This window comes from Onychostoma macrolepis, chromosome 06 (assembly GCF_012432095.1).
Source record: "Onychostoma macrolepis isolate SWU-2019 chromosome 06, ASM1243209v1, whole genome shotgun sequence".
NCBI classification, from domain to species: domain Eukaryota; kingdom Metazoa; phylum Chordata; class Actinopteri; order Cypriniformes; family Cyprinidae; genus Onychostoma; species Onychostoma macrolepis.
The window spans coordinates 26,962,328-26,977,273 of NC_081160.1; the positions used below are offsets into that span (position 1 = coordinate 26,962,328).

Sequence of the window (14,946 nt, forward strand, 5' to 3'; positions counted from 1 at the left end):
TTGGACTTGTTTGTTGTTGCAAGTTAATCTAGTACATATAGTTTCAGTTTTACGTGTGTATATACTGTAGTGTATATGCACAGTGTTGGGTGTAATGCATTAGTAAGTAAGTAATTACTGTAATTAAAGAATTACTTTCAGTTACTTTTAAATGTTCTGTATTTTAATTACGGTTACTTCTGATGTCATTTCTTTAAATACTACTAGAACAATTCTTCATAAAACATGGATTAACATCATAATTTAACATCTAATGCTTTTTTAATGTAACCTTCTCCCTTTAAATTCTTTGCTCAGTTCAAGAATATTTTATGCAATTTTATATGTGACCCTTGACCACAAAACCAGTCGAAAGGTTCAATTTTTGGAAATTGAGATTTATACATCAAATGAAATCTGAATAAATATGCATTCCACCGATGTATTTATTTGTTAAATATGACAATATATGGCTGAGATACAACTATCTGAAAATCTGAAATCTGAGGGTGCAAAAAAAAAAAAAATAAAATAAAAAATTAAAAAATATTGAGAAAATTGCCTTTAAAGTTGTCCAAATAAAGTCCTTAGCAATGCAAATTACTAATCAAAAATTAAGTTTTGATATATTTACAGTAGGAAATTTACAAAATGGCTTCATGAAACATGATCTTTACTTAATATCCTAATGATTTCATCATTTTGACCCATACAATGTATTGCTGGCTATTGCTACAAATATACCCGTGCTACTTATGACTGGTTTTGTGGTCCAGGGTCACACATTAAAAGTAATGCAATACTTTTTAGAGACGCTGTTGAAGAGCTAATAAGTAACTTGTAATGGATTGCGTTTTTTTTAGATAGATGCAACTAAAATACCTATGAAAATCAATTCCTTCATATTAACATGATATGCTGGCACAATTCAAAATAATCTCTTTGTTGTCTGTATTGTCACAGTACTTAATTATGGAAGTGATATCAGGTGTTTGAATGAAGTTAAATCACTTCTGTGCTGTAACATGGGATATTTATCCCCTAAATTAAACTTTTTTTGCTCATTTGCTACATCAAACAATGACTCAGCGATGAGTCAACAGCGATTAAAATAAACTGTAAACTGTTTCCAGACATGGCAGGGTGGCATAGATGTTTTTCTTCAAACCAGCAATCCTTAATCACATCCTTCAATCACAGACGACTCGCTTTAACCAGTCGGTGGTTTCATAACAGCGGGGTTAGCCAATGTTTCGTGCCCTTCAAGGTCATTGCTGGCAGACTCTTGCTTTAAGTTTGTTTTTAACTGCCACTTTGGAGTCTCTCAGTGCCGGCAATTATAATGGCTGACATCCAAAAGGTTCATTTTATAATTTCATGGGAAGGAAGAGGTGCAATAAGTTCTTCTTTAAGTACCTGCAATAAATCAGATTTGCTGATGTCCAAGTTTCAGCAGAGTAGATTATGGTTTACATTTGGATGTAGCATATCAATCACTGCAGAAAATCCGATATATTAATTTCATTAAGCTGACTGTAAGATGCCAAGCACCGGGTTCACAAGAGGACATGTGGGATTGGCTGGAAACTCCTCCCAGTGAAACTGAATGTATTTGATACTTACCACAAGCTAGAGGCTATGAGAAGTAATGACAAGTGTTTTTAAGGTCCCCAGAAAGAACACCAATACATTCTGACCGCTGTCAAGTGGGGATGAACATCGCTTTTGATAAAGAACACCTTGGGGGCCAAAACGGAGTCCTCAGGATGATAAGAGATTTTTGCACATCTATATGTGGTGTGATGCACAGCACAAGGGAGAAGAATACAGAAACGATCTGGGAAATGAAATATACATTTGTAGAAAAAGATCTGAAAACTTGAATACAGAAATAAATGGACAGGATAGGGTGATTATAAAGTCTTCTGCCATTACTTTATGTGCTGATTAAAATGTCAAGCCTGTTTGCATAATATAACATTCCCTAAATCCTCACGGAGGAATGATAGATTTCTGTTAGTTGGTGTATTAAGTCGGTGAGACGTGCATATATTCCTCGAGAAGTTGAGGATAAATGATGTTTCTCTAAATATTAATATGACTGACTATACATTTAATGCAACTTATTTGGAGCATAAAAATGGAGCTATCTCTTGAAACCATTTCATAAACACAAGCCAAGGACTCCGACTGCTTTATTAATAAATTATATTATGGCAGCCGTGAATACTGCTGAGGACAGTGTGACACCTATTATGTAAATTACAGCTGACCTCTCTATGATGAGTGGTCTAAATTAGTCATTTCCAAAATAAAGAGGCAAGCAGTCTGAGGCTCTGATGTTGTGTATTATTCAGTAATCCGTTTTGGGAAATTATTCATGTGTTCCTCACGTTCTGGAAATAGAACTCAATTAATAAAGCCAACTACCAATCAACAAAATGCATCCGCAGTTAAAGAGTATTATTGCACTTCCAAATATGGTCATTTGTGCTAAATCAGGAACAGGCTGAGATCTGTTCTGGAAGTTCAAACTGAAGTTCCTATTATATCTGAACCATGGCAGTTAACCCTATAGGTTGCCTCAAGAAGTCTCAGATTAATATCAAATTACCCCATCACAGCAAGGCTCAAAATTCATGTCATTGCTAAAAACTGCCCAGTGTATATCATTTTTATGGCATTACACTGTTCTGTGAAATAGTCAACTTTGCTTAGCCAATTATATTTTTGTATCAATACTAAGTAAAAGTATTAATGTCTTAAAAAATAATTAAATAAAAATTGAACAGTAGTGTATGTTGTTACAAAAGATTCATATTTTGAATAAATTCTCTTCTTTTCAACATTTCATTCATCAAATAATCACAGGTTCCAAAAAAATATTAAGCAGCACAAGTGTTTCCAAAATTAACAAATCAGCATATTATAATGATTTCTGATGAAAATTCAGCCACCACAGGAATAAATTATGTTAAAGTATATAATAATAATAGGCATAATAATAATAATAATAATAATAATAATCTTATTTTAAACATTATTTTAAATTGTAATAATATTTCATAATATTACTGTTTTTATTTATTTTTTACTGTTTTTATTTTTGTTCAAATAAATACAGCCTTGATGAGCATAAAATAATTATTTTAAAAATTAACATTATAAAAAATAGTAATATATTACACTGAACTGTATAATTGTCCCAACACGACTGTGCTAGTTTCATGTCTTTCATATCACTGTGCGATCTCTTCCTTCTTACATGAATAATTTCCTTCTCACATTAATAATTTAAACTCGATTCAATATTTAATGTCCGTTTATTTATATATTTGGTAAGTAGCCATATACAGTAATAATTGAGATAATGTACAGAGAGCCAATCATCATCAACCCCACTGGGTGATTGTGAAAACTGACTGCACATTTTTCCTTACAAGTTTTATAATAATAAAACTTTTAGGAAATGTTCATACTCTTAAATTCTTTAATGCGTAATACAACCGCACTTTTTTACCCTGGTTCTTTTGCCAAAACGTTTCATTTGACAATATTAAATTAATTAAATTAATTTGTGTTTTTAATATTTTATTTTGTAAATAATGCACAAGTTTTGCAAACAGTTCAACTTGTGTTACAATATATCATGTGTTTAACCAGGCAAACAACTCTAAGCATCAATAAAGCGCACTTGAGTTAATCACTGTTAATTTGCGCAGTCAGCTGTCTGGTTTAGCTTCGGTCAGTTCTCTGGCCCATTGGCTACAGTTCTCTGTTGTGTGTTGTTTATCCATTTACAAATTATAGCCAGAACCCACATGACAAAGTTCATTTGTCCTGCAATTATTTTGAAGATTTATTTCCATTTGTTTTTAATAAACACTTTTAATATGTACATATAGTGCATACGCAGTTGGAAGGACAGATATTTTAGGAAGGGTAGTACAAGTTTTAGTGCTTTGTCAAGCCGAGTATGTCTTTGAAAGCATTCATTGCCATGTCAAGTTCCAGATTCAGCAGGAAGTAATATTAGGGACAGGCAATACTTTGATTTGACATAATAGCACTAGATTGTATATGCTTTCTTCTTGTTGCCTGCTGACAGATTTTCACATATACTGTATGTGCTCTTAGAGTTCTTCAAACTACAAGCAGCCACTCCCTGTCTGCAGAGGCACTGCCATCTGTCCACTTGACTTAGTCCCTCTCTGACCCCAGTCCAAGCTAACCCAGACATCTGCCACCAGGTTTATATGCATTTCCCTTTTACTACCAGCACGCACTTTCGTCCCTGTAGGGGAAAGTTAATAATGGAAAGCTATAAAGCAAGAACCAAGGCCAGGTCTATGAAAAATAAAACACTTTTATGCCTTTTTTTATTTTTTTATTTCTTGCATTTGGAGACATTTATTTGAAAATGCCTCAGAGTAACATATTTTGTACTGATTTTGGAAATGCTTTTTACCGTTGGGGAGATTTCAACAATCCTTACTGGTTGGAGGTTGGAGGGATTTTTTATGATCATGGTTTATGGCCAACTTCAAATATTTACAGGGAAAGTTATTGCACAGCACTGACATTTGCAAGCAGGTTTACTAGCTATTAAGAGCAAATGTTACTTGTTTTCACATTTAAGTGTTTATAACCTTTGCCCTAGTGGGGTCACATACAACATAATTGTATAAGATACATTTGAAGAAATATGGCTTTATACAGTTTGATCAACAGTAAATTTGTGCCAATGGATACATTTAATTCACTCTTTCTTTTTTTATTAGTGAATGCAGTCAATGATGGCAAATTACAGACAAGGAAATACAATGATCAAATGACAAAACAAGTAGCATAAATGCTTAGAAACAAACAAAATATTGTACTTGACTCAAAACGAAGTCAAACATGTGCAGCTGACATTAATAAATGTAAATGCCAAGCTGAGCTTTTCAATTATGTTTACATTTATAAATTGAAGATGAGTCAGAGGAGTCTTCCAGATGTCACACAGATATTTCACTCTGAAAAATGAAAAAGCAGAGATTAAATTATTGCTTAAGGATACAATAATTATAATACTTTTCTTAACCAGCAGAATGTTTAAATGGATAAAAAAAAAAAAAAAAACATTAAGTAAATACATTTTTATATTCTTCTATATTTTTATATTCTTTGTGGTTTCTATAAATATTAAGGAAAAATATTAAGCAGCATTGTTTTCATATTAAAATGATTTCTGAAGAATCATGTTACACTGAAGACTGCAGTGATGGCTGCTGAAAATTTGGCTTTGCACCACATGAATAAATTGCATATTCAAATAGAAACCAGTTACAGTAAATTTTAATAACATTTTACAATTTTACTGTTTTATTATATTTTTGATCAAATAAAGGCAGGTAAGCACAAGATACTACTTTTACAAACATTGTTTTACCAAACAAACTTTTGAACAAAAGTGTATATGTACAGTATATACTGTACATATTTATTTAATTTACATTCACACAGAAACTTATAGATATACAGTACATAGTAGCTTAACATTTACACTTACATGTACTCAAAGTCAAACTACAGCTGGTGTTTTCACACATATTCTGACAACATACCTAAGATTGTCAGCTGTGTGCTGCACTCAGCACGGCCTAAAGCGTTTTCTGCCACTACTTTGTATTCTCCGTTGTCTTTGGCACCGACTCTCAAGATGAGCATGGAACAGACGCCACAGGTGTTAGTGATGTAGTAGTTGGTGTTAGTGTTGAGGCTGACGTTGTTGCGGTACCAGGTGACGTGAGGTATGGGGTCGCCTCTCACCGCACAGCTCATGTAGCACTCGTATTTCTCCGGGGTAGTGTGCGTCTTCAGGGGAACCGTGAAAATGGGAGCAGAGTCAAAGTTGCAAGGTTTGGATGGGGCTAAGTTGAGGCTAAACTTTTCTGCAGGAGATAAGAAAGTGTGCTAAATGGAACAAGGAATTTCAAGGAGCAGATTTAATATTCTTTATCGAGAGTGGACCAAGATGTAGAAGTACCAGCCAGCTCACCTTTCTTCCTTACAACACCCCATGTCAGGGACTCAGATGGTTCTGAGAGGCCTATGTCATTTTTGGCATACACACGGAATTTATATTCCCTTCCTGGCATGATGTTGACTGCTGTGAAGTTGTTGTTGAACAAGCGTTCAGCGACTGTATGCCAGGTGCATTTGATGGAGTCCCGTTTCATCACCATATAGTGCAAGTGATTATCTCGTTTCTCATCAGGAGATGGTTCCCAAGAAACTGTCAATGTGCCAGGGACATTTTCTTCCAGCTCCACTGGGCCAGGTGGCTTTGGATCATCTGCAAACATGCCAGGTGTCCACACAATCCATAATTTTCCTCAATATTATCTTACAGATTTTGCCAAGTAGGATGTGTTCCTTGATAAACAAGTTTTTGGTCCTGGAACAGGTGATAACCACTGAAATGGTGAGTGAAATGGTTGATAAATTGCTGAAGACTCAGCACTAAGTCTAACCCTAAAATCTGATTGGTTGATGTTGTTCCAGGACGAACAAGTGTGTTTATCTGGAAACATTCTGCGTTGCAAAATCGCAAATTAGATTTCAGGCTTGATATGCTTGGCTCTCTCACCCGTCACTCTGATCTCAACACTGAACGTCTCCTGACCCACTATGTTCTTGACTATGATGGTGTAGATCCCGCTGTCAGAACGCTCGGCACTGGGAATCAGGAGCTGGGACATCCCATCAGTATTGCTCACGGTTACATGTTTGGGCACAGGCATTCCGTCTTTCAGCCAGATTATAGTTGGCATTGGGGATGCCTGGATATGAGAGTTAATATTTTATTAAAATAAGTAGATCAGACATCTGAGGATAGGAAAATGCCTGTTTAGTAAATACTACCATTTCGTTCTATAGCATTGGGATACCTCAAAGTTTATGTTGACCCGAGCTGAATTTTCAGCTCTCATGACCATGAAGCTCTTCATTTTGCGATTGGTGAAATTTGGCCTCACTGAATCAAGAGATTTGAGGAGTAGCAAATAAATGTTGATGACAATATTTAAAGTTTAAAAAATAGAAATTAAAAGTGAATTAAAGTTGATTATTAAATATTTAAAACAAATACAGCAATACGTCAAAAGTTTGGACACATGCACATTTTAATTAGCATGATTTTCCAATAATTTAGATTAATAGTAAAGTCTACCATGAAACTCGGGGCTTCTGTCAATCAACTTTATGAGGGGCATCATAGGATGTTTTAAACATAATTAAAAAGTTTACATGTATACTAATCACTTATTGGCTGATTTTTCTTGATAGAATTTTAAAATACAGGTACAGTTTGTACTTGTTTATAAAAAGCCTTTGCAAAATGTATAAATGCAATTTAAATTTAAAATTTGGTGATGTGTGTCCACACTTTTGACTGGTAGTGTACACATTATAAAAATATATTCATATTATACCAGGTGGAGGCATGGCAATGATGTAGTTGTCCAGATCTCGAGGTTCCCCATCACCTCCTTCATTGGTTGCAACCACTCGGACCCAGTACATAGCCATAGACTTGAGGCCAAGAATTGTATAGAAAGTAGTAATGAGTGGGTTTGAGTTGCATCGACCCCATTCTGTGTTCTCAGCTGGCCTTAATTCCACAAAATAAGCTTTAGCTTCATCCTGGACACCTTCCTCCTCCTTCGGTTTAGTCCAACTCAAAGACAAAGAGGTATAGGTGGAATCTGTGACTTTCAGGTCAATGACTTTACCAGGGGGTTCTGAAATCCCAAATTGAAGCACAAAAAGGTCAAGGTAGTTCAGTTGTTGATTTTTTTTTTCTCCCTTGTTCCTTTGTGCTTTATTCCAGCAGATTTTGAACATCTGGCATCTTGTATCATAACAATGCTTATAAAATGTGTTAATGTGATAAATATTTGAGTGTTGTTGACTTACTTTTTGGATCTCTGGCTATCACAAATTCAGAGGGTGCGCTTGGTTCTCCAGCACCAGAGAAGTTGATGGCTGACACACGGAATTCATATTCCATTCCTTCAACAACATCTTTCACATCATACTGCTTGCCTAGGAGATGACAATGTGTTAAATAGGTGTAAACAAAAGCCTAGCATGTTTTAAAGAACTCACTAAAAGGCAGTTCAAAAAGTATATTAGAGCTATGAGAGCTACGAAACGTAAAGAAAACCTTTGATTGGCTCATCAGGGGGGTTCACTTGACCCCATATGTTGCTGCCCCGTTTGCGTTTCTCCATATTGTATCCAACAATATTGGTTCCACCGGTGTTGGTGGGTGGTGACCATGCCAAAGTGATGCAGTTCTTGAAGGCACTGACCACTTTGGGTGTAGATGGTGGTCCAGGATATGCTGGAAATAATCATAACGGTTTATATGATAATGAATGTTTGCTTTGGGGGCAGTTGTGGCCTAATGGATAGAGAGTCGGACTTATAACCCAAAGGGTGCAGGTTCGAGTCTCAGGTCCGCCAGAAGTTGTAGGTGGGAGGAGTGAATGACCAGTGCTCTCTTTCACCCTCAATACCACGACTGAGGTGTAACACTTGAGCAAGGCACCGAACCCCCAACTGCTCCCCCGCCGCAGCAATTTGTGCGTGTGTGTGTGTTTACTACTGTGTGTGTAAATGCAGAGCACAAATTCTGAGCATGGATCACCACACTTCACTTCACTTACATTATCAGTGACATCGTAATGCTATTTAACATCTAAACCCATGTAACCTCACCTTTGGTGCCAGCCTGGATGTCATTTGTCTCAAAAACATCACTGATGCCCTCTGCCGTCACGGCCCTGATGCGATAGCAGTACCTCCTTCCATGGTCCACGTCAGTATCTTTGTAATGGGGTTCTCCAGGGATATTTCCAATCTTCGTCCAGGTGTTGCGTCCAATCTGGTTGCGCTCAATATTGTAATATTTTATAGGAGAACCACCATCGTCCTTTGGGGACCTCCACTTGAACTCCACACAAGATGCTGAGGCTTCTAATACTTCAACAGGTCCCATTGGGTTGGTGGGTTTGTCTGAATTATAAGAAAGATATATTGGGTTCTTGATGGTCTTTGTACAATGTGATGCATATAAATGTCTTGTGGTTTATGAATTGGATTATGTTTGTAAATTCCATTGGGGACAGGTTATATATATTTCTCTTTACTATCTATTTAATTACATGTCAATGTCACATGGCTTTTCATGTACTAACCTAGAACGATGAGTCTCGAAAGGGCCTCAATGGTTCCAAACTCATTTTTGAGCTTCAGCTTTATTTCTCCACTGTCTTTGCGTTGACATTTCACAAGTAGAAGGCGACTGTGACTATCTGACTTCTCAATCCTGATGTGATTATCCTCAAGCATCTCTTCACCCTCATTGTACCACTGCACTTTCATTGGCTCACGACCTACAAAGTCCAATTTGAAAGTTGCATTTTGGCCAACCTTGATTATCACAGGCTCTGAGAATTTAGCCAAGTCATCTTGATTCATCCTTGGTGGGTCTGAAACACAATATACAATAGATTTTATTGACTGATTTTCTGACTTACCAGAAAATACAACTCTCTATTTTGTTCATATAATGTTAATTACCTTCCACGACCAACATCGCCTCAGTTTTACGTCCATCAGCCTCAAAGCGATACTTTCCACTGTCGTCCTCTGTGCAGTTTGATACAATTAATTTATGGACTGCTCCATCTTTGATGATCTTTAGATCATCTGTGGCTGTTATCTATAAAGATGAAATTAATAATATTTATTTATTCAGGTATTATTAATTATTACACTGGGACTTTGAAGATCAAAAACCTGTGCTTACCTCTTTTCCATCCTTATACCAAATGCCATCACACTTTTCACTGCTGAGTTTGCACACCATTTCAGCTGACTGACCAATGATGGCATGACCATCTGACAGTCCACTGGTGAAGTGAACTCCTGGATCTGAACATGTACATTGACAACAGTTTAAAGGTTATATTGAACTTAAACTTATATCATCAGAAAAATTATGCATTGGCAAGATCTACAGAAAATATGGCTGGGGAAAAAAAAGGTTGTCACATATGCATTTTTTTTCTGCTAATGTAGATGGAACACTGTCTTAAAATACTCTGAAAGTGTCTCCCTGATTACGATTCAGCGCGAAAAATGCTGCATGACCAGAGACGTCTCTAGCAAATAACTCTTTCTATTTAGTGAACTAAAAAACATACAGCATGACTATTTAATCCTAACCTTCAAGCTATTGATATATTTAAGCTGGTTATTTTTAGTGAATCATAAACATACTGCATGACTGAGTTTTATTGTGTAGTTAAACATACACAGAGTCAGAAGAATCAGCTAATGGAAGTGGTAGATCAGTATAGCAATCTTACCAATAATGGTGTCTGGGACCAAAGGCCCAGTTCTCACTCTCTTCCTTGGCTCCTCACTGGGTGGCTCTTCCTCTGGTGGTGGTGGAGCAGCAGCTTCCTCTGGTTCTGGTTGTTGTTCCTCCACCTCTGGCTCTTCTGCCACGCCTTCAGAGTCTGTCTTGGGTTCTGGTTTAGGCTTGGGTTTGGGTTTAGGTTTAGCCTTTGGTTTTGGCGGTTCTGGTGCAGCAGTTCCTTCCTCTGCTGGTTTCTCTTCTTCTTTAGCAGCGGCCTCTTCAGCCTGAATCTGTTTCAGCTGCTCCATCCTCTCCTCACGCTCCTTCTGCAGCTTCTCCTGCTGCTCTGCCGCGATCCTGATCAGGTCTGCGCCTCCACCTCCTGCTTGAGTGGTTTTGCGTGCTCCCTTCTTGCCCCTCTGGTTCGGATCTGGGTCAGCTGTTTCGAGGGCAGACCAACACAGGAATGAAGTGTTAATATTCTGGTCATTGAGTGGAAAACTTGCTGGATGTCTACATGACATTTCACACGTATGTCCTTCTCTCAATGATATGTGACCCTGGACCGCAAAACCAGTCTTAAGTCGCTGGGGTATATTTGTAGCAATAGCCAAAAATACATTGTATGGGTCAAAATGATACATTTTTCTTTTATGCCAAAAATCATTAGGATATTAAGTAAAGATCATGTTCCATGAAGATATTTTGTAAATTTATTACCATAAATGTATAAAAACTTCAATTTTGATTAGTAATATGCATGGCTAAGAACTTCATTTGGACAACTTTAAAGGTGATTTTCTCAATATTTTGATTTTTTTGCACCCACAGTTTCCAGATTTTCAAATAGTTGTATCTCTGCCAAATATTGTCCGATCCTAATAAACCATACATCAATGGAAAGCTTATTTATTCAACTTTCAGGTGATGTATAAATCTCAATTTTGAAAAAAATTACACTTAAGACTGGTTTTGTGGTCCAGAGTCACATGTAATGGACATAAATGGTCATTTGAACAATGCAAGCAATCAGTTTTTTTCTGTGCTACTTATTCACTTAGACTTAAAACATTTAATTGAAATTGTCAATTTTGCAGTTTCAGATTTAATTGCTTGTCAGGTCGGTCCATACTGAAACTGTGTAATTGCAGCAATCAATGTTCATTTAATTGTTCATTCATTAGAATAATTTGAACTTTTAGTTGTGAATAAAATATTCTAATTTTGAATTTATGAATCAAATCTGCTCTGAATGATCAATGATATCAGTTTATGAATATTTCTCACTGTATATGTGAGGATCAGCACACTTTAACATGTTTATCTACTAAATGTGGGTGATGTCTGAATTTGATCATACCCTCCACTATCAGCCAGGCGTTACAAGACTTCATTCCAGCCACAGCTGCATAGATGCCTTTGTCCACTTGCATACAGTCCTTCACCACCAGTCTATGGATTAGCATGTCCTCAGAGACACAGATGTCATACTTTTCACCCTGTTCCAGGGCGACGCTCTTGCCTTGCCAAGAGATCTTAGGGAATGGAGCAGATAAGACGCACTCAAACACGGCATCCTCTCTTTCCACAGCCTTCACTTCCTGAATCTTTACCAAGAAGTCTACCACTGGAACTGTAGAGGTAGAGACAACATATAACATAAATAACACATAAATTATTTTTATTCAAGTCTAAGAAATATTTTAATAGTATTAAATAAATAGCAACTTTCAATTGTTTTCCTACAATTAAAGACATAATTCGTTCAGAAATGAAAGTTCATGTTCACACTCATGTTGTTCTATCTTGTTGCATGTTCTCGTCTGTGAAACACAAAAGAAGACATTTTGCATGAATCTCCATGCCAAGTACAGAAATTAAAATTACTGTTGGCTTACAATGTTCCCTTTATTTGAATGTTTTGAATTTGAATCCAAGTGCCGATGAGATTTGAAAGCTAACATCAGTGTATTATTACTTAAGTTTCAGGTTGTTCTACAAATAAATCATATGTCTTATTTTTCTTACATGTCTTGTATGTCATATATCGCTATCCACTTTAATTGAATGGAAAGTTCTCCAAATTATTGTTTCACAGAAGAAAGAAATATGAAAATATGAATTTTTGTCAGTCCGTTTAATTTAATAACTTTTAATGGATAGATAGAGCTTAAAGCTCACTTTTAAAGTCAGTGGAGAAGACATTGACCCCCTCGATATCGACTTGATACAATCCAGCATCTTCTGCATTCAGACCATGTACGCTAAAGATGAATTTCCTGCCGACTTGACGCAGAGAATGCTTCTCAGCTGTATCAAAGGTAAATGGAACCATAACACCATCCTGTGACAAAAAATGTGGATATGTTTTGTAAATGGATTTAATAACTGCAAAATGAAGTCATCAAAAATGTGTGTATTGCTTAACCTTGAAGAGGAAGATTTTGGCATTGGGATCTTTGAGATCCATCTCAAATTCAAATTCGGCACATCCAGGCGTCTTGATTTCAATATGTCTCAGGTTGCTCAGGTGTTCAATGTACTATTGGAGGAAAAGCAAGTTAAAAATATACTTTCGAAACTTTGAAAAGACACCTCGAAGGCTAGGTTTACAGAGGCATTTAGCACATGCACTTCTTGAGCAAAAATAGTAATAGAGACCGGTGAGGTATTTCACACATCACATTCATTTCCAGTACCGGTGTATTTATATGTTGAAAACTATGACATTTATTATTTCGTTTGATGGATTTGGTTAAGCCTTAGCAAGTACAGTATAGTACAGTAATGCATTTTCACTGTTTATTTGAAATGCACCTGCGACTGCTGCTCCTCTATTTCCTTTTTCTTCTCGTTCAGTTTCTTCAACATCCAGCGGAAGTCAGTCACCCCGTATTCAGTGCAGATGCGCTCGTAATCTTTCTTATCGGCGCTCAGCAACAGTTCCCAAAATTTCTCATCAACTTCTCCATCTTTCTTCTCCTTTTGTTCGGATCTGCAAAAGCACAATACACCATGAACTCCCCTTCCCAGGACGTCCAGGGTCAGGCTGGACACATGCAGCTGCTTTTGCATTTCAAAAAAACATTCAGAATGCAAGTTGTGCTAGAATCATCATTGGTATGATCAGCAAGAACTTACCGGGTCCTCAGGGTCCTTTTTAAATCGACTGCTGCTTTCTCTCGTTGCTCTGAAAATAAATATAGTTGTGCTATTCATCTTTATTCTGCAGGAGAGGTTGCATTTAAAATATTTTGTTGTTTATTGCTTTAGTGATTCACTCAGGACTTGAATGCAAACAGACCTAATCGTGCTTCCTGCATTGCTTTGCTCTTCTTGAACCCAACTGAAAAAAAAAATAATATATATATATATATTTTTTTTTTTTTCAAGCACAGCCAAGTCAGATAATTGATTCACTTGTTCTATTTGTACTTTCTGCTTACCACAAATTTATAGAGGTTTTGCACTGACCTTCAATCACGTTGAGTGTGACTGTGACTATAGCACGTCCATATTCATTACTTGCATAACATTTGTATGTGTCTGCTTGATCAACTCCAACATTGGGCATCTATTGGGCAACACAATTTGTTTTTTATTAATACAGTACAGTAATACTCTATTACTATTAATACTAGATCAATAGCAGATGCAAGTAAGTGCTGTTCCTTTAAAAATGTAAGATTATGTTAGAATTCGAAACAGTACAGAAAAATTAATGCTATTAAACAAGCTGCAGACAATACGGCACCTGTAATTGATGTTCTCCTAAGACTGGATCAAATGAAACAACATATCTTTCGGGATCAGAAAGATCTCCATTGTTTCGAGCCCAAGTCACGGTTGGTGTTGGATCTCCTGTGGTGATAGCTTTGAAAACTGCAAGCTTTCCTGTGAGGAGGGTTTAACAAAGTCAGTTGAGAACTTCTGAAAAACACAGTGATTATGTCTTTTCTTTGAGCATTAAAGATGCTTTGAGCTGCTGTACTGTACCTTCCTGAATAGTCAAGGCGATGGGTTTGCGGGAGAAGTCGGGATGACTTTTTCCTGCTGGGATTTCCTGCACAAACTGTGTGATCATTACCCCTGGGACTTTAGATCGCTTCCTAATGGCCACTGAGGGATGAAAAGAGAATTTTAAAAGCTGTGATACTTTATACATCAAATCAATGGATTTTGAAAAGGTTCTCAGTGAATATTTTTTTATTTTTTTACTGAAAATGTGTGTAGGCCTATAGATGAATATCTACCTTGCCCAGGAGCAGTGGGTTCTTCTTCCTTACTTTTTGTAAATTTCATCTTGGCATGTGGGATTCAGAGAACTCTGTTCTGTGGGACGAATAACATTAGTTATCAAAAAAATCATTACAGCTAAGTTTTAGCTGTTTTGCAGGAATACGTAGTTCACCCAAAATCATTTAAAAAAAAAATAAAAAATCTGTCATTATTTACTCCAAATCTGTATGAGTTTCTTTTCACTATAGGAAAAAGATATTTTGAAGTGATTTTGCAAAAGGTATCTTTTCCTCTATTTTATACTCTGTTAA

General features: G+C 36.4%; 1 protein-coding gene across 1 annotated transcript; it reads right to left on the reverse strand.

Moving 5' to 3' along the window:
- Window positions 1-4,992: 4,992 nt before the first annotated feature.
- LOC131543067 (immunoglobulin-like and fibronectin type III domain-containing protein 1) lies at window positions 4,993-14,698 on the reverse strand. Its single transcript, XM_058780281.1, has 23 exons — window positions 14,650-14,698; window positions 14,393-14,515; window positions 14,151-14,290; window positions 13,871-13,970; window positions 13,701-13,742; window positions 13,538-13,586; window positions 13,214-13,391; window positions 12,825-12,938; window positions 12,578-12,740; window positions 11,757-12,029; window positions 10,404-10,835; window positions 9,842-9,966; window positions 9,613-9,754; window positions 9,228-9,521; window positions 8,749-9,045; window positions 8,192-8,371; window positions 7,942-8,070; window positions 7,458-7,766; window positions 6,915-7,000; window positions 6,614-6,806; window positions 6,023-6,319; window positions 5,589-5,915; window positions 4,993-4,997 (listed from the first exon to the last, which is right to left on the reverse strand). Exons 1-23 carry the CDS (start codon window positions 14,696-14,698, stop codon window positions 4,993-4,995), a joined length of 4,047 nt encoding a protein of 1,348 aa, XP_058636264.1.
- Window positions 14,699-14,946: the final 248 nt, after the last annotated feature.